The sequence below is a fragment of the Vicugna pacos genome, chromosome 10, assembly GCF_048564905.1.
Source record: "Vicugna pacos chromosome 10, VicPac4, whole genome shotgun sequence".
NCBI lineage: Eukaryota > Metazoa > Chordata > Mammalia > Artiodactyla > Camelidae > Vicugna > Vicugna pacos.
In genome coordinates this window covers 59,015,846-59,040,861 of record NC_132996.1, presented here as the reverse complement: position 1 = coordinate 59,040,861, position 25,016 = coordinate 59,015,846, and the positions used below count along the sequence as shown (strand labels likewise).

The window sequence follows — 25,016 nt, the reverse complement described above, 5'->3', positions numbered from 1 at the left end:
GCCGCCAGACTCGGGCAAACCCCGGCCGCGCAGGGCGCCGCGCGCACTCCAGCCCGCCCTGCCCTACCCGGCGCGGGCGGCGCGATGTGAGGCGCCCGAGGGCCCGAGCGTCCCCCTGGCACGCCAGCTCCGCGCAGCGCCGGCGCCAGCAGGCGCTAGGAACGTAAGTTCTGCTCCCCGCCGCCGCTTCGGAGCCTCGCACTTTCCCTTCCCGCCGCCAGCCGGCCGGTGCCTGCGCAGCGCAGCCCAGCGGGGCTCCCACGGCCGCAGGGACCGCCGGGGACAGTGAGGACCCCATGCGCGCGAGCCGGGTGCCCTAGCACCTCTTGGCGCCAGCGGGTTCTGACCCGACCCCAGGGATCACCCCCTCCCTCGGCTCTCCCAGGCGCCGTCCCGAAGCCCCTTCTGGTCCTCTCCTTCGCGCTCTCCGCTCGCTGCCTTTTCCTCTGACTCGGTTTCCCTCTAACCCTCCGGCTTCTTCCCTCCGCCGTCTCCTCCCTCGTGGACTGTTTATTCCGCCCTCGGCCTTTCTCTCTCAGACTCACGCTCTCCGCTTCGGAGCCGGGGAGAAACCGAGCGGAAAGCAGTTTCTCTCCCTGGGGTCTGACTCTGTCCCCGCGCTCGGTTCTCTGTCCCCTCCCCCCTCCATCCCTGCCCCTGTCCTCTCTCCATTGTTCCCGAGTCCGGGGAGTGTGCAGCACAAACTTGCGAGTCCTCTTCCTCGCCCCCGCTGGGTCGCGGATGGAGGTGGCGGAGTTCCCGCTGCCCACAGGTCTGGCCCGACCTTCTGGTTCAGGGGACCATGGAGGCAGGGTGTTGGGCCGGAGCATCCGGGGGCGCCCAACAGCCCGGATCTCCCCGCCTGGGGTCGCCAGCCCTCAGACCCGGGTCTCATAAAGTGGGTGGGTGTCTGGTGCTGGGAGATAAAGGACCCATCGAAAGGGGGAGGATAAAGACCAGGATACCCCAGTCTCCAGGCTGCAGGAGTAGGGGGAGCCGAAGCCGAAGCCACGCCTAAGCTCCAGTTGTTGGGGGGCGGTAGGGGGAATCACAGGTGGAGACCAACGCCCCTCACTCCCCCGGGTAGTTCGCTCAGCAGGACGGGGGCTGTGTGAGGCCATTGTCCTGGCGCTGAGTGGGCTGGGACTGCCCGCCTTGGGCGGTATACCCGCACCCACCCGGGGCTCCGTAGGGGAACCAGCGGAACGCCGCGCCCACCCGCGGCCCGCCCGGCGTGGTCCGGCGCTCGCTTCGCGTTCTCTCTCTCCGCCCTCCCCCGCCCCCACCCGGTCCTGGACTCCCGCCGCCTCCTCGAGGCTCGAGGGGGGAGCAGGTTTCTATGCCGGAGTGGAAGGGGCGGAGGCGGAGCCGGGAGGAGGCCGAGAACCCCAAGGCTTTTCCAAAGCCCAGCGCTGACGACCAAGGCCGCCTCGCCGCCCCACCGCCGCACACTTCCTGGTTGATTTCCTTGACAAACTTTTCCTGGTGGGGCAGTCCTGCGGGAAGAAGGCACCCGGGCTGCAGGGATGCCCACACCAACGGAGCGGCCTCTTGGACCTCCAGCTCTGGCTGCCTGTGGAGGGGGTGCCAATACCCTTTCTTCCTGCAGCCCTCAGAATCCCAGGGACACGGGGCGGTTGGGGATTTTGGGGGGACATGGGAGGGAGGTGAGATGGGTTGTTGGAGACCCAGGAGGGGGCAGTGTCCATTCTTTAGCCTAGACTCACATTCAGCCCAGGGGGAGAAAAGAGTTTTCTTGTTGAGTTGTTAGTAAATAAAGACTGCGTTTTCCCCAGGCCCCTGTTATCCCATCTGTAAAATGGGCCCTCCCCCCAGGTTCCCTCCCAGCCCAGTGTCCTGGGAACTAGCCGCCCTGACTTCTCCTTTTCTGCCCACATGCTGTCAGCTTAATCGATCCTTCTAAATTTGGAATGAAGGGCTGAGGCCCAAAGCCCTCCGCCCACATTTGGCTGTCAACACCTGCTGGATTCACAACTCAGACCTGTTCTTCGCAGGGCCCTGTCCCCAGGTCCCTGTCCCCAGGTCACCCCACCCCCAACCCAGCTTCTCCAACTCCACACTCAGCTGCCTCCCCTCCTCCAGGATTTTATGGTAGCCCCCCCTCAGTCTGCTGGAGACGGACTTGCCCCTCCTGGGGTTGGCGATGAGAGGAGTGGAATTAACAGTGTCCCGAGATATTCACACAGCCCTGGACTGTTCTTTACTTTCACTTATTGAACAAGGTGTGATGACCAGGCCAAAAATGATTTAATGAACAAAATGCCAAATACAGTTCCAGGTACTGGGAGACAGCATTGAACAAAATAAAAAGATTCTTGCCCTCAGTGGAGCAGTCACTTAAGGATGGGGAGAGGCAAATAATAAAGTAAATAAGCAAATTATATAGTGTACTGGGAGGTGAGGGGGAAAAGTTGAGTGTTGGAGGGTGTTGAGGCCAGGGGTAGGGTTGCCATTTTGAGTGTTGGAGGATGGTCTGGGAGTTCTCCCTGAGGAGGTGACTTTCAAGCTAAGGTTTTGAGGGAGTGAGCTATGAGGACTAAAGATCCCACAGAGAACAGTGCAAAGGCCCTGGGGCTGGGGTGTGCCTGCTGTATTTGAGGAACTGTAAGGGGCCAGTGCAGCTAGGGTGGAGTGAAGGGGTGGGGAAGAGATAGGAGACAAGGCTGGCAGAGAAGGAATAATCCTCCCCATTTCACAGATAGGGGAAATGATGCTCACAGATGACATATAAGTCACCCCAGGACCAGCCACCCAGGAGTGGCAGCTGCAGGGTGGGGTGTCTTATGTTCTGACTCCTAGCCCTTGATACTTTCCCTTCATCCTGCGTCTCGACCATTTATCCACAGCACTGGTTGTGCCCCTCCCAGGGCCAGGCCTGGCTGAGTGCTGGGGATCTGAGGGAAGCTACCCAGGGACGAAGGGACTCCATATTCTGCAAACTGTTGCTGTCGCCCTCCCCAGTTCTCCCTGCCCACCTGTCAGGAAGCAGCATCTTCCTACTGAGCCAGAGTGACCCTGTTCTTTCTCTTCCCATTTCCTTCCTGTGGCCACCCCCTTGTAAGCATCCCACTCTGTATCCACATGTAGCCCTGGAAAGGGGCCTGTTCTGAAGCTCAAATGGTCAAAGGGGAAACTGAGGCAAAGAAGTTGAGTTTCCTAGTCTGAAAATAATAGCACCATTATTTTTGAGTGTCTGCTATAAACAGGTACTTGTTCTAGGTGTTTTTTTTTTTTTGCGCATCTTACCTGTGGGAGGTGGGTGTCATTATTACACCCATTTAACAGATGAGGAAACTGAGGCCCAGAGAGGTGATATCATGGGCCCAAGTCCAGGTAGTTAATAATTGGTGGAGCCAAGATAACAGCAGAGGTCTTTTGAGACATGACTCACTCCTTTAGCCACTAAACCAGAGCTCCAAACCCTAGGGAGATAGTTTTAGACTGTGATTCTGGCCCATCAGAGTTCTAGGAAAAAGTATAGGGACCTTCTGCTTGCCTCCCCCAACCCACCCCAAGGGCAAATAACTACTTGCTTATGAAAAAGTTAGCTCAAAATAGTGCAGCTTCTCTCTACAGAAACTCCCTTCCCACCTGTCTCTCCTCCCCTCCGAGTTTCTAAACATCTACAGGGGTGGGGGGAGGTGGGAGGAGCGGAAGGGGAGAGGGGTTTTTCCGCTGCCTTTTCACAAGAGTTCTGGCCCCATGGGATCTAGAAGTACCAGCTGTCTTTGAGGGCCCTGATGTGGTTACTGGGCCGAGGGGGAGGCTGGCCCATTCCTGGGTTGAAAAGGACAAGAATTCTCCCATGTGCTCTGCCCTTTGTGAGTGACAGTAGGGACAGGGAAGTCCCTCTCAGTGACTTCCGAGTGATGGTGGGCACCCCCCACCCCCTTGGCCACAGCAGCAGCTTCAGAGCCCTGGGTGAGGTCCCCAGTGATGTCCCCTCCTTGCCCCTTGTCCTGCCCTGCCCTCTCACCCTCTCCAACACAGTAGGGAATGTTTATTTTTTGTCCCTGAGGCTTTGGAGATGTTTGTTTGGGATGAAAATTTGGGCTTTCTTCTATCCTTCTGGAAATTAGGCAGCTTCAAAAGAAAGAGAGATAGAAAGAATGCGTGTTTCCGGAGCCAATGAGAGAGAGGTGGTGGGATTTGGGGGTGGGGTCTTTGTTGTAGCTGGGGTGTGGCTGGGGAGCCTCAGGGTTTGGAAGCCAAATCACCAATATCACAGCTGCAAGGGGCCCTGGAGACCACATTCCCATTTTTTAGACTAAGAAACTGAGTCCAAAGTCAGGCCCTGGCTTCAGTGATGGCAGAATCTGCTGGTGACCTCAGCTCTCCTGTCTCCCAGCCCAGTGACTCAGGGCTTACCCGCCAGCCTTCCAGCTTCAGTGCAAACCCTCTGCTTCCAGCTTCTGTGTTCCTGGAGTTTCTTGGGATCCCGTTCTTGACTACACAGCTTTGACATAGGGACTGGCTTGTGCCCCAGCAGGATTCCCATCATGTTCCTTCCTTTCCCCAGCGAGTTCTTCTCTGTCATCCTCGCCCTTTGCAGCAGCGTAGACACTGACACAGAGCCCGGAGCCCGGTGGTGATGCTGGGACTGGAGAGAGATGGATGATGCAGTCCCCACCCTCAACTGGCTCACCGGCTACGTGGGAGACAAGGCGGCATTAGGCAGGCTAGCCTTTAGAATAATTACGCTATGCTCTCGAGGGACACACTGCAAAGAAGTGCTGCCGCGTGGCAGCCTCACCTTGGCTTCTGCTCTTAGTCTGTGTGCCCTGAGGACCCCCCGACCAAAACCTGCAGCCCAGAGGCCTCTTTGATAATGTCAGTGTTGTAGCTATGTGACTTCTTAGTTTACTGTAACCCTGCTGAACCTGGTAAATCAGGTATTGTCACCTCCATTTATAGCGAAGGAACAGAGGCCCTGGAAGTTAATCTGCCCAAAGGCACAGGACTAATGATGCACAGCCGAAAGACTTGGACCTTTGAGATTCTGAGATTCACCCTGCCAGAGGGCCCAGGTGGTAGGTTCTGGGGTTGGGACCTTTAAACCTCATCTTGCCTAAGGGGCTGATAAGCTGTCCCAGGAAGGCACCACCAGGAGGGCGATGCAAGCTCTGGACCACCCAAGTCCCATGGCCCCCTTGCTGGGGCTCTCCCGGCCTCCCCTTCTCTCTGGCCAGGGCCAGAAGGCTCTGTCTCTCACTGCCCCCACTCCTGTGCTGCGTGTCCCAGACCCCATTTCCAGCTATTTTGCACCACTGTGATAACAGAACAATGGACCTCCCACAGCCCTTCCCCAGTCCTGCTGGAGCTCTGGGGCCTTAATCCAAGGGAGGCTGGACCTCAGCATGGAGTTCAGAGGCTGGCGATCTGCCAGGGACTTTCAAGGGGAGAGGTGATGGGGGAGATGGCTTAGAGCTTAGTTCTTTTTGGAGGTCAGGTTCACTACACAATACCCACCACCCCTCCCCCGACACACATGCACATGCACACGCACACCATCTCCTCTCAGAATATCCAGCTAGGCACAATTAACTTGATTCAGAATTCAGCTCTGCCACTTACCCCAGGAAACACTTGCATAAGTCCCTTAGGCCTTAGTTTCCTCATCTGTAAAATGGGAGTCATAATACAGCCATTCTCATAGGGCTGTGGGGGTTACACAGAATTCATGGTCTGAAGTACCTTCCCCACCCTCCTTTCCTGGGGCGGATGTTTTTGGGGCATTTCTCCTTACCAGATGGGGAGGAACAGGTGTGCTGCCCCTCCAGCAGAGGAAGTGGTTCTTGGCTGTGACACTCAACAGCAGTGACTCCCCCCTGAATCACCGGAGGCTTGGCAGCTTGTGGGTGTTCTGGGCCCCAGGCCCCTTTCTCTCCCGACTCCTCTGCCTGTCAGATTCCTAGGCCAGCCCTCGTGGGGGCACAGTCTCCATGAAGGGGACGACTCTGCAGTCCATCTGTTTCTATGGAAACCAGGCTTCCTGGGAAGGCTACGGTGGGGGAGGGGTGGAGAGGTCCTCCAGGACCAGCTCTGAATGATGCCCCAGCCCCATATGATACGCTGGCAGGGCAGGTCCTGGACAGCCACCCTGTAATGTGCTTAATTGCTTTTCTTTGGGGAGCACATAACAGGTGCCGGGCCCCTCCACTGCCTTTCTTCTGTCTGATCGCAGTCGTGCGAGCTAAGAAGATGTAGTGTGGTTTCACAAATGAGGAAATGGAGGCTCAGAGAGCTTTAAATAATGTTCTTGTGATCACAGAACAATTAAGAGAGAGGATTGGGGTTTGAGACCAATTTTGCCAAATCATTAAGCACGTGCCCCCCGATCCCCCCTGACACTTGTAATGCCCTCCGGCAGCCCCCATGAGCCCTCCCTTCCTGGTCTGGTTCTGTCCCGGGGGCTCTGCTTGGCCTCTGGCCTCCCCTTCCATCTTGCCACCACTGGGGCTGTTCCTCTTTGGGGATGTTCTTTCCTGACCTCAGAAAAGGAAGGAGGAAGGAGCTGCAGGGGAGGGGGACCTTGGCCAGCAAGGACCCTCCAAGCCCCTCCCCTAACTTAACTACTTTGTCACCAGTGTTTGTTGGACTGTCTAGACCCAGAGAATAAAACTTTCAGTAACCCTCTCCCTGAGCAGTGATGCAGCAGCTTTCTGCAGTGGCAGGGGTCTCACCCTACGTTCTCACCCAACCTCTGACCGTTTCCTGGGCCCCCCAGATGCCAGGCTTTCCACCCACTCTTCTGGAGCCTTCAGCACCCCAGATCTGCTTGCCCAAGGCCACCTGGTCAGTAGGGGGTGCGGATTCCAACCCTGCTCTGCCTGACTGTAAAGCTCGCCTGTGGCTTGGGGCAGAGCCTGCAAGCTCTGGGCCTCCTTCCTGCCCTGTCCAGAGCAGTCTCCGCTCGGGCCCCGCCCGGTCTGAGTGTGATCTGAGTGTCCTTAGCGGGGTTAGGGAGGCCTGCTTCTCTCAGTCGGACTGTCCCTTGTTTGCCTGTGCTGACAAAGTGCCTGTGTGCCCGGGCCAGCGGGGAGGTTCTTGGGCCTGCCTTCGAATCACTGGGTCTCGGGGAGGCCAGCTGGCCATGCAACGATGAGATATATGGGCCGGAAGTGGCCCGTGGCCACCACACTGAGACCCCTGAGAGTCAAGAGCGGGGAGGGCACTGTGCCCTGGGAAGGCCTCCTGGAGGAGGGGGCTTTGCAAAGACCCCAAGGAACAGGGGGCACCGGGATGAGGGGAGCCGAGGGCAGGGTGAGCCTTCCTGGTTGGGCAGTGGTTCAGAAGGGGAGCCAGCTGTTGACAGGACAGTGATTTGCTGGTTTACTGGGAATTGAGGTCAGAGCTGCTGGCCAGGGGCAGAGCGCAGAGGATTGTGAATGAAGAGTCTGGGAGCTGAAAGTCATGTTGTCTCTTCTTGCCTTGGGGGTGCCTCTGAGTGAGCGTGGAGGTGGAGGGGCATGCCTCCTCCTGCCCCGTCCCCTCGCCTCAGGCAGACTGGCACCCGAGGGGCCCTTCAGAAAGCAGTGGGCCTAGGAAAGGGTGCATGATAGCTGTGACAGGCAGGCTTTTTCCACTGTGCATGGCTGAGTGAAGAAAAGGAAGGAGCCAGAGGGCAGGGCGCTTCGCTGCAGGGACCCACCTGTACTCGCTGACACTCCCCCACTGCACGGGGCAGGGCCTGGGGCTGGGAGAGCTGCGGCATCTTGCAGAACCAGGATTCAAACCCAGGTCTGGCTGTTCCAAAGCCACTGCTCAGCTAGTGTGCAGGGGAGTGGGGGAGGCTCCCTCTGTCCTCTCTTAGTAAAAATGGGGATAGTCCTAAAAGAAACACCTGGAGTGGCCTTGTAAGGAAGGAAAGTTCAAGGGCAGATCAGAGTTGGGGGGGGGTGTTTAGAGGCGCATGTGAGTTGTAGCTGCCCGCCTGCCCCCACTCCCCTAGGCAGGGCCCAGTCCCGTGGGTAAAGGAACAACAGGACTCAGGGCTGAGAGCACTTAACTCTGCAGGGCCAGGTGCTGGGTACCCTTCCCCCTTGGAGGATGTAGGGCCCTTTGTTGGTGGGGAGCTCGCTGCTGGGGCTGGGCTCTGGGGGTGGCTGCAGTGGGTCCACCAGTCCAGATACCTGAGGGCAGTGCCTGTGGATGAAGCCCGTCCCACCTAAAGGTGATGCTGGACGTCACATGGAGCCCAGGACACTGTAGTCCCCCTTCTGTACCAGCCCCGGGCCTGTGATACAGAGGGAAGCGCTGTGTCTGTGGTGGTGGGGAGGGCTTACGGGCAAAGGAAGGTGGCTGACCCTCTGAGCAGGGTTTGTTGACACAGCCCAGGCCCGAGTGTCAGCCTTATGCCATGTGACTGAGGTCTGGGGGCTTTGCCCAAGGGGCAGAGAGGTCAGGAAATGCTAGTTGGCCCCTCTCCTGATCCTCTCTGATCCCCACTCCAGAGACCCTGTCACGTGGGGAACATGGGGAGGAGCGAGTGTCTGTGTCTAAGTGCCCATCTCAACCCAGCACTTTGGCCAGGTCAGGCACTGCCCCACACTCTTCACGGATATCCCATCTTGTATTCTCACAGCATCCCTGTGAGGGAGGGCCCTTTATTTTCCCAACTACAGATGGGTTGACTGGGGCACAGAGAGGTTAAGTCACTCGCCTACAGGCACACAGCTAAGCAGTGTAGATGTGGGATTTGAACTCAGAGTATGACTTTAGCAGCTAAGCTCTCCCAGCTTTACTTGTTAGCTGGCACTTCATAAAATACTCCCTGTCCATTATCTTGTTTCTCCTTTGACACGCCCTGGGGGAAAAGTAAGGATTGTTGTTTCCGTTGCACAGATGAGTACACTGGGGCTCAGAGATAAGCTTGCTCTGATTCATGGCTGACAGATCATGTCCCTCTCCCCACCCAGGCTGTAAGCTACCTAAGGGGAGGGGCCAGGTCCCTCCAGCCTGTACCTGGCTCACAGCACATCCTCACTAAATGCAGTTCTTTGATTTAAATGTGCAGGTGTTCTGTTGTGTGTTCTGATCAATCTCTTCATTTTGCCCCTAGAGCTCTAGGAGCTGGGAATTATAGCTCCATTTCACAGATGGGGAATACTGAGGCAGAGCAGTGAGGTGACTTGTCCACTAAACATAGCCAGTAAGGGACACAGCAGGGTTGAGTGAGGCAGCCTAGCTGGCCTGGGTGAGAAGGGTTTAAACACCAGGGAGACCTATATGAAGGGCTAAAGTCAAGTCTGGCCATACCTGGTGCTGGCGAGGACGTGGAGGAACGGGAACACTCGGGCATTGTAGGGCAACATACATGGTTCGCTGCTCTGGAAAGCAGACTGGCACTTTCTCCTCGAGTTAAACGTAGATTTCTCGTATCACTCAATATAATCCCACTCCCGAGTGTCTACCTCAGAGAAAGGAAAACTGGTGCTCACGCAAAACCTGCACGTGAATGTTTGTAGCAGCTCTGTTCGTAATCATCAAACTGGCCACAACTCAGACGTCCTTCACTGAGGGGTAAACCAACCAGTACATCCATGCCAGGGGATTCCACTCTGCTGTCAAGAGAAAGGGACCTTGACAGCATGCACGCAGAGGCCTGGGTGAATTTCAAAAACACGTTTCTGAATGAGAGAAGCTGGTCTCCAAGGTTATATATTGTATGATTCCCTTTAGGTAACATAGTTGAAGAAACAGAACTATAGCAACGGACAACAGATGGTGGTTGCCAGGGGTGAGGGGAGGATGTGACTGGTGATGTGGCCGCCCCGGGCCCTGATTTGGAGGTGGTGGTTACCTAGATCTAGCTATACATGTGCTAAAATTCGTGTAACTGCAAACCACAAAATTGGTCTATTTTGCTGTATGCAAATTAAAAAATAAAAGGCCAGAGGGAAGGCCGGAAGAGGAAGGGTGGCGACCAGGCTGCTGGGTGGAGGGGCAGGTGAGGGGGCCAGCTCTGTGCTGTTCTCTGCAGTGGCTCCCGTGGGCAACCTCCAGTGGGTCCAACCTGGCAGCTGGTGGGGACACCAGGCTGATTGTAACTTCTACCTGGATTCACAGGAAGGTGGTGGCAGGTGGCCGAGGTGTTGTGACAGCGCCCCCTTGAGGAGCAGTGCAGTTAAACCCTGGCCGTGGCAGTGGGGCGGCTGCCCTGCTGACTCGCTTCGGGCAGAGCTGCCTTCCCGGTCACCACCAGCTGCCTCCCGTTCCGCGGGCGTGTGTTTGTGTGGGAGGGAAAGCACAGCTGCCCCCCACTTTACAGAGAGCTGGGCCGGGGGCTTAGGAGGGCGTCGGGCCTGGACATCACTCACCAAAGACCTCCAATGGTGACGTTGGCCATTGTTTCCCAACTGGAGCCGGTAAGCTACCTGCCCAGTTCATCCAGTCTCTTTAGAGACCACGTTATCCAGCACCCTACAGTGCCTTTGTTCTGGTATTTACTTGCTGGGTGCTTTATTTTGTTTTAAGCCCCTGGGAAGCTGGAAAACTGGAGGTGACCTGGGGACATTCCTGCCCCTAGCAGTCCTGGCTGGGGCTGGGAGGGTGCGACTTGCCTGGGCCCACACAACCGAAGGCCTGACTCTGAGGCCTGGGCAGGGGTGTCCAGCAAGCCCACCTCGGGCCCCTGGCTGAGGGACAGGCAGCTTCGGAGCCTTGTGGTTATTGGGGTGGTTTTCCTGCCTCACTGGACGATGGCTGTGGGTGGGGATGATGGGCTGGAATCTGGGAGGCACCCAGAGCTGGCTGGGCCTGTGATAGGGTGGGGGGTGCTGTGCTTATTCGACCTGGTTTCTGTTGAACCTCACTGAACTCGGTTTCCTCGTCGGTAGAGTGAGTGGAAATAATACCCATCTTGCAGGCCGCTGTGATCAGAGGAGCCCGGGGCCAGCTTCCAGAAGCCTTCACCTCGCTGAGGTTTATGCTGTTGTCTCCTCCGCGTAGATTTTGTGCTGACTGAAGGCAAGGACAGCCACTTCAGCGTCTTCGTCACCTAGCCTAGTGACTAGCACACAGTAGGTGCTCAAGAGCTGGCCCGAGGTGGAGCTGGGGTGAGGCCGGGACTAGGGGCCATCGAGGATCATGGGCAGACATGGAGGAGGTCAAGGGGAGGCGGGTGGGGGATTGCTGATGGCAGGGAGGGGCAGGGCCCAGAACGCTGCCCTGCCCCTCTTCTGGCTCAGCCGGGTTCTGGGGTCACCCCCTCCCTTTCTTTTCAGTCCTGGCAGGTTTGAGGGAGGTTGGGGGATATGAGGGAGGGCTTGCTCAGCAGCAGGAATTGTCTGGGTGAAAGTTCAGTGGGGGCCTGGAATTCAGGCCCCAGAATTCAGGAGCTCCTGCCTAGGCTTGGGCAGACATTTCTTCTGGCAGGACTGACCCAGACTTCAGTTTTACAGACGAGGAAGCTGAGGCCAGGAAAGGGCAGTGACTTGCCCCTTTTTCATCACATAGCTGGGTGGTTAGGAAGCCCAGTACTGAGCCTAGGCCCTCCGATTCCTCCTGTGTACACTTGCTGTCCTAGCCTGACAAAGAGGCCTCCCTGGATCCTGGGCCAGAGTCTGGCCACCTTCTGAGATCCGGAAGCCAGGCAGGACAAGAAGCTGAGGCCAGGTCTCCCCCCAGCCCTCCCGCAGAGGCCGGGCTCCAGGACAAGATGGCAGCCAAGCAGCCCCCACCTCTTATGAAGAAGCACAGCCAGACGGACCTCGTGAGCCGCCTGAAGACCCGCAAGATCCTGGGCGTGGGCGGGGAGGACGATGACGGGGAGGTGCACCGCTCCAAGGTGGGCCGGGAGTGGGGGCCTGGAGCCGGCCACACGGGGGACTGCCTCTGAGCACCAGTTTGGGGAGTCAGGTCTGGCCCATACCATTTGGGGAATAGAGGAACTGAGATCCATAGAGCTGCAAGGAGACCCGGAATTTAGCTCATATTTTCTGGAAACTCGATGGATTTGTTAGAAGAATAGCAGCAATAATGAAAACAGGTGCTTAGAGTTAGCTGAGTGCTTATTATGTGCTTGTTATGGCACCAGCTGCTTTATAAGCATTATTTAATCTTGCTAGCCCTGGGAGGTGTTGATACATTTATTAACCCATTTTATAGATGAGGAAACTGAGGCTCAGAGAGGTTAAGGACTTGCCTAGGGCCACACCGGTAAGTGGCAGAGCAAGGCTTCAAGCCTGCATTTAGAAGACCCCTGAGCTTTCATCCTCAGCTACCCTATTGTCAGTGTTTTCAGCTTCCCTAAAGCCCTGTTGTTAAGAGGAGGCAGAGGGGAGTGGCCTCAGTGTGACTCTCCCAGCTTGGGGAACCCTTTAGCTAAGCAGAGGCACCCAGGTGGGACACTGGGCCTCCCAGGAGCTCTGGGAGGGTGTGGGTTGGCTGGTTGCCTCTGATCCCTCTGTGTCCACAGATCAGCCAGGTCTTGGGTAATGAAATCAAGTTTGCTGTTCGGGAGCCTTTGGGGCTCAGGTGAGCATTTACCTGTGAGTTTTGGTGGGGGGAGGGGCTGCGTTAGACCCCGCCTCGTCAGCCTTGCCCCTGTGTAGTCTTGTGCTTGGTACTGCCCCTTCTCATTCCCTCCCCCAAGACCAGCCATCCCCGGGCACCTCGGCTAGAGAGAGGAGGGTCCCAGGAGGCCTGGGGGTGGCAGCGAGGGGTCTGGCTGTGACCTTTCTCTCCACGCCTCCCCAGGGTCTGGCAGTTTGTTTCTGCTGTGCTCTTCTCTGGCATCGCCATCATGGTGAGTCCCAGCCCCACCCCTGGGACCTGGCCCTGGGTCTGATTCCACCTCCCTTGCCCTGGGGCCCCTGCTGCCTCTCCCTACATGGCCATCATGCTGAGGCCCCACGTGTCCAGGCCGCCTCCATGGCCTGGCTCCCGGCACTCATCCCCACCTGTGCCCTGCCCTGGAGCATCCTAGATCCCGTGGTCCATTGTTCCTGTAACCCCAGATCCTCTGTCCTGGCATAGAGGGGTAGGGGCCAGTCAGTGTCCTGACCCTGGAGTGCTGCTGAGGGATGACATCCAGGGGAAGTTTCAACAGTGTCCCCTCACCCCAGGGCTCCCTCCCGCTGTCCACAGGCCCTGGCCTTCCCTGACCAGCTCTACGATGCTGTCTTTGATGGAGTCGAGGTGACCAGCAAGACCCCCATCCGCCTCTATGGTGGTGCCCTCCTCAGTAAGTATTGCTGGGGTGGACTCTGGGGAGATGATGGGCAGCTGGGGGAACAATGACAGCCGAGAGAAACGTGGGGAGCCTTTCATTGTGCAGGGGCTCCCCTTCCCAGAACCCGCCCGTCTGCTGATGTCTGTCTCTGCTGAGTGTGTGCTGCCATCTTGTGGCCACTGGTAGAATGTACCCAGTGGACTGGGGCTCTGTCTTTGGCAGCATCTGAGACAAAGCCCTTATCCAGTGTTTGCTATGTGGAGCGCATCATTGGGGCATTGGGGTACAGAGATGAATGGAGCCCAGGCTCTGCCCTCCAGGGCCTCACAGCCTAGAGGAGGAGGCAAAATCAACATGGTGTTTGTAAAACCCTCACCCTTGGGCCTCTCATTTGAACCACTTCTGTTTCCTCTTCAACTTGAGTTACATCCAAGCAGTACCTGTTAGCAGGGCGAATTACAGCATTAAAACCCAGCACTGGTGGTGTTCCTCCTCTTCTCCGAAACACTCTATGGCTCCCTACTGCCTGCAGACTAAAGTCCCATCTAAAGTTCCTGGTATTCTGGGTCATCTGTGGGGTGGATCCTATCTCCCTTCACAAACCTCCCTCTTGCACATCCCATGGTGGGCCCCGGACTCCAGCCACGCCTCGTCATGCCCAATCCCCAGATCCAGAAGGCCTCCATGCCTTTGCACACTCAGTTTCCCCAATCTTGTGCCGACATCTACTCAACCTTCAAGGGCCAACGCCAATACCTCGCGGGTAGGGGGTGAGGGGGTGGAGACTGGGGCAGCTTCAGGCCCTTCAGCCACGCAGCGTAAGAGCTAGAGTGAGGGGGTTACAGGTTAAATTGGATGACAGATGAGTTTTTATGAGGAGTTGAGTAGGGGCACTGTCTGTTGGGGATCCTGGCCACTTTGCCAAAGGGAAGAGGAACAGGCCTCTTGCCGCTGTCCCATCTCCAGTCCCCTCTTTGTCCCCCACCCCAGGCATCTCCCTGATCATGTGGAACGCTCTCTACACGGCTGAGAAGGTTATCATTCGATGGACTCTGCTCACTGAAGCCTGTTACTTCGGGGTCCAGTTCTTGGGTGAGTCCTGAGGTGGGCAGTGAGGGAGGGAGCAGATGGGGTTAGGGGGTGCTTGGCCCCTGGCCTCCCAGCTCTTGCCACTTGGTTTCCAGGATGTGAGGAGAACCTGCGTGAGGGGGAGGGACTCATGTGGCTGTGTTTACCTGTTCACTGGCACACCTGTGCTCACACAGCTGACATGCACCAATGTCTTCCTGAATACACACACGCCGTGCACCTATAGCTTCCCATCCCCCACTGCTCACCTATGTACCCAGCACCAGCATGACGGTGCACACCCAGTTTTGCCCACCTGCTCATCCTGTACCTGCCACGTGGGGGACATCACAACACACACGCCTGTGGAGTCGGGCAGCTGGCAGGGTGCCCCAGCTCAAGGCGGGGTCAGCAAGGCAGCTGCCCCAGGACTCAGCAGGGCATCCCCTGATGGCGGTGAGGGGCAGCCCCTCTTCTGACCTCTGCCCCCTCCCGGCCTCTCTCCCACAGTGGTCACTGCCACGCTAGCCGAGACGGGCCTCGTGTCCCTGGGGATCCTGCTGCTCCTGGCCAGCCGCCTCCTCTTTGTCGCCATCAGCGTTTACTACTATTACCAAGTCGGCCGAAAACCCAAGAAAGTTTAGCCGCCCTCCCGGCCAGGGGCCCGTCTGGGGCAGGGAAGCCCTGACATCTCGGTTCCCCTTTGGTTCCGGAAGGCAGGAAGGACCCTGCCTCCAGGCAGGCAGGGATGGCCGCCTTCCTCTCCTCCTGGGCACTCCCCAAATGCTGTGATCTCCTGGGCCTTCAGGTTTGGGGAGGGACAGGGCCTCGGCACCCCTGTCCTTCCCCCCACACAGTGACGCCTCCTTTTCTTGAGTCTCTTGGCCTCTGGGTCCCCTGGACAGACACTGACAGAAAAGCCTGAGCCATGGGGCATCTGGCCAAGGCCAGGCCCTGCCCCTCTGCCAGGAGACCCTTCCTTCTTGAGAGAGGCTATGGTCTGCCTCCCTGTCCTCTGCCTACACCCCCAGCCAATCTAATGCCCAAGCAGCTGAACTTGGCTTCTGCCCATTGCTGGAAGACCTGAGAACTTGACCCTGCCCATTCCTTCAGTGTGGGCCCTCCTCACATGTAGGTGTCCCCTCTGTCCCCTAGACACCCAGCCCAGTTGTGGGCTAAAGGGCAGTGTGGCAGTCCCCTTTCAGCCTTCTGTGAGGGGGCCCACGGGTGGCCAGATCCTTGTCCTCGGCTCCAGGCCTGGCTGCCACGGGCTTTCTGGGGGCTTTGCTCTTGGCTACTCTGCCTCCACCCCAGCTCCTGGAGGCCCCTGGTGCCCCCTCCCCTAATTGGCTTGGGCCCAGATGGACACCTGGATAACCCCAGATGAAGGCCACCTGTAAGTGATGGGGCTTGGAGATGAGGAAGAAAGAAAAGCATTTCCTGTCTCTTGGCCTGTCCTCCAGGGTCTGGGGCTCCTGGCCCAGCCCCCTTTTCCGCAGTAGCCCCCTCCCTAGGGTGCTGCCCTCTGGCCTTCCTGGGTAGGGAGGCCTTCTGGCGCAGCCTGGCCTGGCTGTGTAGGACTAGGTGCCCATCAAACTGAGCAGAAGAAAAAAAATAGAAATTACATCAGGCCACCTCCTTTCATGCCCAGCCCCCATCAGATGCCCTGGAGGAAGCCAATGGCTGGCTCCCTCAGCGCTGAAGACCCCTGCAGGCCCAGCGGCCTGTGTGCCCCCATGAGTCCTTTCTCTCCAGCATACCCAGGACCATGGCCCTCATGTCCTGGGGACGGATGGGGAGAGAGAAGAGGCTGAGACCCTACACTTGGCTCCTGTCTTGGAACAGAGTCGGGGATTAGATCAATGGTCCAGGTGACGCCCAGCTCTGGCCCTGCCACCAGGGCCTCTGCCTGGGAACCTGGCCCTGCCTACAGTGGGCCGCCCTGCCCTCCCCTGGGCCCAGCTGCCCCTGTAGCCGCACTCCCAGCCACATGGCCTGTGCCCAGCGGAGTGGTGACACCACCGCTATTAACACAACCAGAAAGAGACGTCCAGCAGGTCGGGTGCCCAAAGCTGCTGCCAGTAACTGGCCGAGCGGGAAGGAGCCGACACTGAGTGAGGGCCCCGCCTTTCCCGGCCTCCGTCTCTTGCCCCTGAGGTTCCTGCCTCTGCAGAATCCTGCCCCCACCGCCGAGCTGTGGGCAGGCTGGGTGCCACCACAGCCTTGGGGAAGTGGTATCGGTGGCTGGTAGGCCGTGCACCTGGGGCAAGACCATGTCCTCCAAGCTGAGCCACGCTTTTTGAGGCCCGGTTAATGTTCCAACAAGTGGTGGAAAGGTTGTCCCAATCACTGCTGGGCATGGTAGATAGGTTCCCTCCCAGGGAGGCTGGCAGGGAACCATTGGCATCGGAGTTGGGCCTTTGTTGGGCATCTGCTGGGGCTGAGCCAGCCAAACTGGGGGCTGGGTGACGTGGCCTTGCCCTTGGGGGTGCTTTTGAGGCCTGCTAGAACAGTGCTGTCCAGCTGTGGCACAAAGCAGTGCTTGTGGAAGTCCATGCTGCCTGGTTAGACATCAGAGTAAGGGGGTGGGGGTGGGGTGCTGGTAAACAGACACGGCCCGGGGATGGGGGACGTTAATGCTAGGAGGAGCCATGGTGGTGGTGGGAGAAGGTGACAAAAGGGGGAGGAACAAGGGGACCCATAAGTCCAGCGAGGAAGGCCCGGTAGGAGCTTGGCTGTCCCTCCAAAGGTTTGAGAAGACCCAGAAGGCCCCTTGCCTGGTTCACTCTTGCCAAGCTCCTGCCTCAGCCCCAGCCTCCCCCTCACCCCTCAGTCAAGATAACCTTTCCTCACGGTCACTATTTATTCTTCGTTCCTTTTCTTTTTGTAAGAAACAGTCACAAAAACCAGTGCAAAACCGTCAGTGTGGGCGTCCTGTTTTATATTACAAAAACTTCTCTTGGTATAGAATATAAAAAAGGGGGGCTCACAGGAAATAAACATGATAAATTAGCTCTGCTATCTACTGCGAGGAACATTTACAGTTTTCAAAATAGACTTTCGACATAGGACCCACCAGGGAAAGGAAGGGGGCTTCTTGGGAGATTGGGGTGCTGGGGCCTCAGCTGGTTTGGGGGATCCTGTCTGGGCCCCTTAGGCAAGGAGGGGGGAGGGGAAAAGGGAGGCTGGGGGGGACCCCAACCATCAGACCCTAATTTTCTTCCCCAAGAGGTGGCAGAGCAGGAAGGTGGCCTCCAGTACAGAGTGGGGTGTGTGACAAAGTGTAAGGTCTTTCCGAGCACTTGGCCAGTTAACAGGGGTCAGAGGAAGCCTCAGCGCTGCACACCCCCCAGCAGTCCCAAATTGCCACCTGCACCTATGATGGGCTGTTGTGAGTGGTGCCTGATTGGGGCCAAGCTCACCCTCTCATCGTGCCCCACCTCGGGATGGCCGCAGACAGCCATGCAAACAGCTACCAGCCTGCGTTCATGCTGCAGAGCACAGACCCCTACTTCCCCTTCCCAGCTCCAGGGTGTGACCAGCGGGGGGCAGATCAGGGCTCCTTGGCCCCTTTCTGGAAAGCCTTAGGGGGTGAGAATCTCGCATCCGTCCTTGAGCCCACCTCAGCCACGCCAGGCGCTCCTCCTCGGCCTGCCCATCCTCCCTCTCACGGGGCTCCGAAGGCTTTTCTACCTTGAAGGTCCCAGATTCTGGGCAGTGGGGACCAGATGGGGCCCAGGAGCCTGAGAGGCCCCTGGGCTGGAGCCACACAGCTGCCCAAGTTGACCTTAAGCTGAAGGGTTTTTTTGTTTCGGTCAGCCTCACATCAGCCATTTGCTTCTGCCAGGAAGTTGGAGCTAAGCTTGTGGGTGGCTCTAGAGAGGGGCAGGCCCCAGGCGGTTCTCAGGCTGGGCTGGAGTAGGAGCTGTCTGCCCCCCACCCCGGGTACTGGGCATGCCCAGTCCACATCACTTGTGGAGTTGCCAGAGCAGGCTGTTATAGGGACTAGCTCAGAGACCAGGAGAGAGGGCTAGGATTGGTGAGGACAGCAGGAGGGTCAAACCAAATCTACAGCAGGCACAGAGCTCTGGCTGCATCTCAGATGGGGGTAGGTGACAGAGCAGGGGAGTACTGGGCTCTAGGCTGCTGCTTTGTTTCCCAGTGGCTGGAAACCTGGGGGGGAGGCTAGAAGCTGGCACAAGGCCTGTGAGACGGAATAGGCTCTTCCCAGACCCTGAAGAGAGACAATGGAAAGAGGAGAGTAGGTACCACACTGTCCCTCCCATGACCATACCTGTGGCAGACATCACCAATCAAGCTTAAGTTGTTTGGCAGACATCACTAATCAAGAGTACGCTCTTCTTCCCCACTGAGCACAGACCATACCTCTGATCCTCACCACAGCCTCCAGCAGTCACTCTTGATTGATCAGGTTCAAGGCATCTTGCAATACAGGTGCCAACACTGGTCTCGAATTTGAGACCTACGTATGAAGGGCTGATTTGTGGGTTCTGTGTGGGTGTGAGTCTGTGGGAAACCTCCCTGCCAGACCTGGAGGGAACACTCAGAAATGTGCTATGGACGGTGAGGGGACAGAAAGCCATGTCACAGCAGAAATGATGAGATGCCCTGGGGTTCGTTAGCCTGGAGATAACAGGGGAACAATGTGTGGTCTTAACACTTCGGGAAGAAGCCAGAGCGTGTGGGATGCGTTGGACGGAACCACAGAAAAACAGAAACCTTTCCTGTGTATTCAGCTGATGCTAAAGTCAGAGCAGTCTAAAGGCAGCAGCCTGTCTTGGGAGGTAGTAAGCTCCCTGTCCTTGGAGGTGTGCAAGAAGGTGGAGCAGTCTTGGCAGGGATCTTGCAGAAGACATCCAAGCCTCAATTCTGAGTGGGGAGAGGAGAACCACATGATCTTGGGGGTTCCTTCCAGCCCCGGGAGCCAGAGAGTTGGAAAACGGGACAGCTTGTGAGGAAAGGCAGGCAGTGCAGAAAAGGGGCTGGGGTGTGTGTACGTGTGTGTATTCCTGGGGTTTAGAAGTGTGGGAAGGTGGGAGAGAGGGCAGAGTCCAGAATTTTCTTAGCTGTGGAGCCAGGAAGAGGCAGTTCCTGACCATCCTGCCCTCTGTCTTCTGGGGTAACCAGGATGCTGAGGCCAGGGTCGGGTGTGAGCAGCAGGTCTGCCGGGACCAAGAGCCTGGGAGGGAGTGACCGGCAGTCTGGGGATGGCGGGGTTCTTGTTCAGAACTGTCGTGTGTGTACTGTGGGCTGTGAATGAGAAACTGCCCCTCTCGCTCGGCTTTCTGGATTATTCGGTCCAACAGATGGGGGAAGCATGGACCCTACCAGCTGGGCCATTCGTGGATCCAGTGTCTGCAGCCCCCTCTCGGCCCCAGTCTGAAGCAGGGACAGCGCCATCCTCCGAGGACCAGGGACTTCACGTGGGTTCCAAATCCTTAAGGACGGCTCTTCTTGGGGCCCCTGGGCTTTGGCAACCTCTCTCCACAATTTCCTTTGGCTGCCTTCTTGTCTTAATCCTTACTTTCTTGGCGTCGGGTCCTGAAGCTAGGAGTTGACAGCCCAGGTCCGGGGCTGCCAGATCCGTCTGGGCCGAGGATGGCGCCTGGCTCTGGTGTTGCTTTGGTCTCTAGTGCAGACTGCGTCCTGGTGCTGGGGCCCCTGCAGAGAGCCCGCAACACTACTCTGGAGTCCGGACAGGCGACATCAGTCCCTATTTTTGTCTTCATTTTGTTTAGTTAAAAAAAATAGCTATTTTCCTCTGCCCCTTCTCCTGGCCATCACGATGGCCTCACCTCCTCCCCCAGGGCCTAGAGGGCAGAGGTGTGGGGGAGGGGAGGGCATTGGGTGCTGGGCGGTGGTGGGCAGGGTGAGTCTTCAAGCTGCAGGCCACGCCCTCTACTGGATGCCCCGGAAGAGGCACATGGCAAAGATCATGGCAAAAAGCTGCAAAGAAAGTAGGAGTTGGCTGGTCAGGCTGTCTGCCCAGGGGCAGGAAGGGGGCTCACCCATCACTCTTGGCACGCTCCTGCTGAGGGGAATCCCTGACATTCCCCTGGGGGCCAGCCCCTCCTGCCAGGCACTGGTCCCCTTCATGCAGTGCAGTCATGAAAAGAAGCGGGCTTTGGACGTGGATTCAAACCCAGCTCCTCCATTTGCCAGCAGCAAACTGGGACCAAACACTTCCCCTCTCTGGGCCTGAGAATGTATCAAGAGCTTACTGGGTGCCTGGGAACAGTTCTAAGTGCTTTCCCAGAAACATTTTCACAGACCAGGAAGCCAGACACAGAGAGGTCATGCAACCTGCCTAAGGTCACACAGCTACCATGGGGGGCATCCAGGGTAAAGTCTAGGCCTTCTGACCATACTCATTGCCTCGTACCCTCCCCCTTGTAGCTCACAGGAAGGTGGTGAGATTGAAGTCTAAGGAGATTAACAACGCAATGAGGCCTGTTACAGAGTAAATGCTTACTGAAAAGCTACCAGGATTGTTAGTAACAGGCAAGGACGATGCAGCCTTTCCCCAGATTAGGAACACAATCACTGAACTTGTCTCAGGGCCCTGGGGTGGGTCGGTGTGCAGAGACCTGGACTCAGGGATGCTCACTGATTCAGACTGGCTGATGCCCCCATGCCACAGTGCTTCCTGCAAGTAGCACAGGGCACAGCCCCCAGACCACAGGCTCCTAGTTGAATCTCCAGGAGGGGCAGTGGAGCGGGGGAGGCAAGGCACATGGTAAAGGTCCCTGTCTCAGAGCAGGGTTCTGCCTCCCACAGGGGCCACAGCTGGGCTTGCGGTCCGGGTGTGAAGACAGTGGATCAGGGACGCAGACACTGCTTAATGAGCCCCTACCATGCGCCGGGCAGAAGTCCTCATCACCTGTAATCCCCACAGTGCCCTAGGGGCAGGCTTTTAGCCCCATTTTGCCGATAAGGAAGCTGTGGCTCAGGTGTCCTGTGTGTAGGGAGAGGCAGAGCTGGGAGTCGAACTCTAAAAGCCCAGGTTCTTCCTGCAGGGGACCCACACCTGCGATTTCCCGAGGGTCTGGCCCAGAGTGACGTTTCCTGTTCATTGTTTCCTCCCAGGAGAGGGCTTGACCACCTAGAACAGCGCTGGCACACAGTTGGGGTTCAGTCTTTGCTTGATGAATGACTGAATAAATGACCCCTCCCTCTCCTCCATCCTCAATAGCTTCCACAAAACCGCTCTAAGCACGGCTGTAGGACACAGTAAGAAATTAAGCTAGGCCACGTTTACAGTGCCAGGTGGGAGGGGGAGGCTGAGGATCCGGCTGCCTGACTTTATTTCCCGCCCGCCCAGGCCCGGGTACACCCCTTTCTTCAGATGGGCGGGCATAGGGCAAGCTGTCCGTCCAACCTCCCAGAGCAGCGGATTTGAGACCCCGGAGAGTGGGGTAGAAGGAAGAGGGCAGCTCGGCCCGATGACTGAAGCGCCACCTAGTGGTGGCTGTGCCAGTCTGCAGCTGCCTTCCTTTTGAGGGGGCTGAGGGGTCAGTGCGCTCCTGGTCTTCACTGCTGGGTCTAAAACTGCTCTTGTGAGATTAACAAGGCCCCACAGGCCCTGAACACCCCACAGAGAGAGGGCTTGATCTAGAAGCACAGGCTGAAGCCCCTGTCTCAAATCAGCTGTGTCCATCCTTCAGTTCACTCTGGACCTTGGGCGGGATGTAGCGGGTGGGTGGAGTGACTCTCAGGGCCTGACCATCCGCACTGCCTAGAGACGTGCTCAGATGTGTCCAGGGTCCCATGGTGACTCTCAGGCAGCAGACAGGCACGGCCGGGCTTACCACCCCATAGTCCTGCAGTGGGAGACCCACTGAGTCCTGCGTTAAGGACCTGGAGACAAAGGTAGGCTGGGGGTGTGGGCTGTGAGGGATTTGCCCCAGACCTCGTGTGGGCATTTTGCTTCTGGGGAGCTGCAGAAGTGGGGTCTTTACTCACCTCGATGGCCAGCACCCCTATGGCGAGGGCTCCGGCCAGGTAGACATAGGTTTCGAAGGCATTGAGGATCACCGTGTAACAGCCCTGGCAGGGAAGAAGGAACAGTGTGAGGTCAGGAGCCAGCCTTAGGACCAGGTGTGAAGCCTGGGAACTGGCCCGTGGCCCCAAAGCCCAGGCAGCAGCAAGCCTACCCTGCTATACCGCTGTTGGGACAGTTTGGTGGGAAGCAGGAGGCCCATAAATGCAGCAACTTTGCAGCATTACACCAAAGACCCTCCAGGCCCGCAGGCAGAGCTGAAAACTGCGTCTGACTGCCACTGAATCAGCCACAGACCCTTTCTGTGTGTCTGCCACAGTGATTGGAATATTGGGAAATTTCCTATAAATATCTGGACTCCCTGCTGCTCTCAAAAAAATCAGAAGATCCAGCAAGGTAGGCTATCATTTCTCTGTGGCAGTACCTGTCAGATGGGACAAGTGCTCCCTGGGGGTCCACTGTCCGATCATTCCCTGTCATTCCACACCCACCCTCTCTACTCATTCTCATTTCCTGCCTTGCAGCTGAAGGATTTTGGTTTGCAGCCTCTGCCCTAAGGAAACACAGAGGATTCTTCAAGACCCAGCAAATATCTAACCTCCTCCAGGGAGACTTCCCGGACTAGCCCAGCTCTCACAGGGCCCCTTCTAAATGGATTGAATTCCTCTGCTATTACTGCTTTCTCAAGCAGTCCTCAGGAGATACAGACTGAGACAGAGATGGAGTCAGTGGGAGAGTGAAAGCAGGGTGGGTAGAGATGGCAAGTGCTCATGCACGCCAGCAAGAACAGAGCCAGGAGCTGCCAGCAGGTGACTGCTACCCCATCTGACGCTGAACACCTCACGCCTTGGTCATCTTCATGACCGTCTCCCTCCACCTGCACATGCTGACCAGAGACTGCTGCAGGATAGTTGCCTTGAATGAAATGTATTTTTAAAGGGGGAGAATTTTCTTTTATGAGAACCCGCATATTCTTTGGGTGTAGCCAGAGGACCTACCTTCCTTTCATTGGAGTTCAGTGGTAAATAGGGCTGGTGGACTAACTCAACACTACAGACAAGTGCCTCTGCCCTAACTCCTGACAGCCAGGTGACCGAGTGCTGGCCAGTGAAAACTAGGCAGAGGTCTACTGGGGCTTTCTGGGAAAGAAACTGGTGTTACCCTTTACCTTCTTTCTGTCCTGAACATGAGTTGGATGTCTGGAACCATGGCAGCCATTTTGCCACCATGAAGTGCTAAACACAAGGAAAGGCCACAGGGATCACAGAGACTGGGCCTTGACTGACATGACAGAGCCACTGATACATGTGAGAAGCCACTGTCTTCCAGAAGTCTTAACATGTGTGAAACACAAAAGCATTTTCTTAATCCCCTTTAGTTGGGATTTTAGTTACTGGGAATCAAACATATTGCTCCCTGACTCAAGACTGTGATGGGGATGTGAGGCAAAGTCAAAACATGCATCCTGGACTTCAAATGAGCTTTGGAGAAAAAACAGATAGAGTCTCTTGGCAGAGGCTTTTAAAAGGGAAGAATACTCAGGAGGGGTGGATGTCAGTGTCTCAGAAAAGGAATCGCAAAAGTCAATCTCTGATAAGCCTCATGAGGAACGGGGAAGAGTCATTGTAAAGAACTAATGGAGCTGCACAGGGACCTGTCTGATGAGCTTCGACTTCAAGGCCATGCCCAGGAGTGGGAAGGAAGCATCACAACGGAGGATGAATCCAGAAACAGGAAGTATGTCAGGATGCAGCCCTAAAAGAACGGGGCCCGTGAGAAGCCTCCCTGAACAATTCACAAGTGGCCTTAGGACATTAGGGCAGGTTTAGGATATTGGGGCAGGTTTGGCTGTGGGCAGCAGGTAGTCCTAACGGCAGCTTCTTCAAGTTAGAAGTCTGTCTTTATCGCCTCCGGAGCTGTGCTGGCCGCTCTGCTCCATGGGGTTGTCCGTGGCCCAGGCTCCTTCTATCTTGATGCTCTGACATTCTAAGGGGTCACCCACCTCTGCAAGTACTGAGATGGCTGTCACCACTAGCTAGGGGCGGGCACAGCGCTTTCTCTTAAGGACATGACTCAGCTGCACAGATCACTTCTGCTCACCACCCTTTGGCTAGAACTTGGTCATGTGGCCCAGCTGCAAGGGAGGCAGGGAAGGGCAGCCTTTATCTGGTGGTCATGGTGTCTTATAAATCCCCTTTCCAAAGAAGAATCATGACCTGAGCCTGGGGACAGACAGCAGTCTCTGCCTCTGTATCGGGAATCTGAGGGCTAGAGAGTGTGTCTGGGCCAAGGTGACACAGCTGTTCACAGCCCAGACCTGGCTGACCTCACAGCCTGAAACTTCCCCCACGTCCTGCAGCCTCTCCTCAGGGCTGGGACCTAACCCCTGGGGCGGCCGTCCCTGCCCCAAGCTCACAGCGGCCTGATCCCAGGACCTTTGTCTCTTTGTTTAAGTTTCTTTCTCCCAGTACAGGAATACAGGGAGGCAGGACTGTAAGGGGCAGAGGAATATGGCTCCCAGGGCCTTGTGAATCCTTTGACATGACGTGGGCAGGTGCGGGGGAAGGGAGTGCTGAGTTCATGAGGCAAAGCTGAGGCTGGAAACAGCCTCCCCAGAGGGCCAGGGTCAGGCCCAGCCCGGCTGTCCTCCTTGGGACTCTCAGAGGCCTGCCTGGAGCCCTGCTCCCACCCCACCCCACCCCACCCCAGTCCCGCCTAGCCCCTCAGGCAGTT

The 25,016-nt window shown here is 57.1% G+C and overlaps 2 protein-coding genes across 10 annotated transcripts in view; one reads left to right on the top strand and one right to left on the bottom strand.

Annotated features, from left to right (window-relative positions):
• Positions 1-3: 3 nt before the first annotated feature.
• On the top strand, positions 4-17,186 carry TP53I11 (tumor protein p53 inducible protein 11). Of its 5 annotated transcripts, none has more exons than XM_072969838.1 (8): positions 4-163; positions 10,972-11,042; positions 11,650-11,809; positions 12,440-12,498; positions 12,721-12,769; positions 13,111-13,207; positions 14,186-14,287; positions 14,774-17,186. In XM_072969838.1, exons 3-8 carry the CDS (start codon positions 11,681-11,683, stop codon positions 14,905-14,907), a joined length of 570 nt encoding a protein of 189 aa, XP_072825939.1. In that variant the 5' UTR covers positions 4-163; positions 10,972-11,042; positions 11,650-11,680; the 3' UTR covers positions 14,908-17,186. The 5 variants fall into 5 exon arrangements, with proteins under 5 accessions (XP_072825939.1, XP_072825938.1, XP_072825935.1 ...); XM_072969837.1 differs by having other exon boundaries at positions 10,889-10,989; XM_072969834.1 differs by having other exon boundaries at positions 10,889-11,042.
• Positions 17,184-25,016, bottom strand: part of TSPAN18 (tetraspanin 18) — a 172,690-nt gene continuing 164,857 nt past the window's right edge. For all 5 annotated transcript variants that reach the window (XM_031690590.2, XM_072969833.1, XM_031690591.2 and 2 more), the window contains 2 exons: positions 22,247-22,330; positions 17,184-20,230 (listed from right to left, as the gene is read on the bottom strand). In XM_031690590.2, the coding sequence (XP_031546450.1) occupies positions 20,183-20,230; positions 22,247-22,330 (132 nt within the window). In that variant the 3' untranslated portion in view covers positions 17,184-20,182. The remainder of the gene's footprint in view (positions 20,231-22,246; positions 22,331-25,016) is intronic.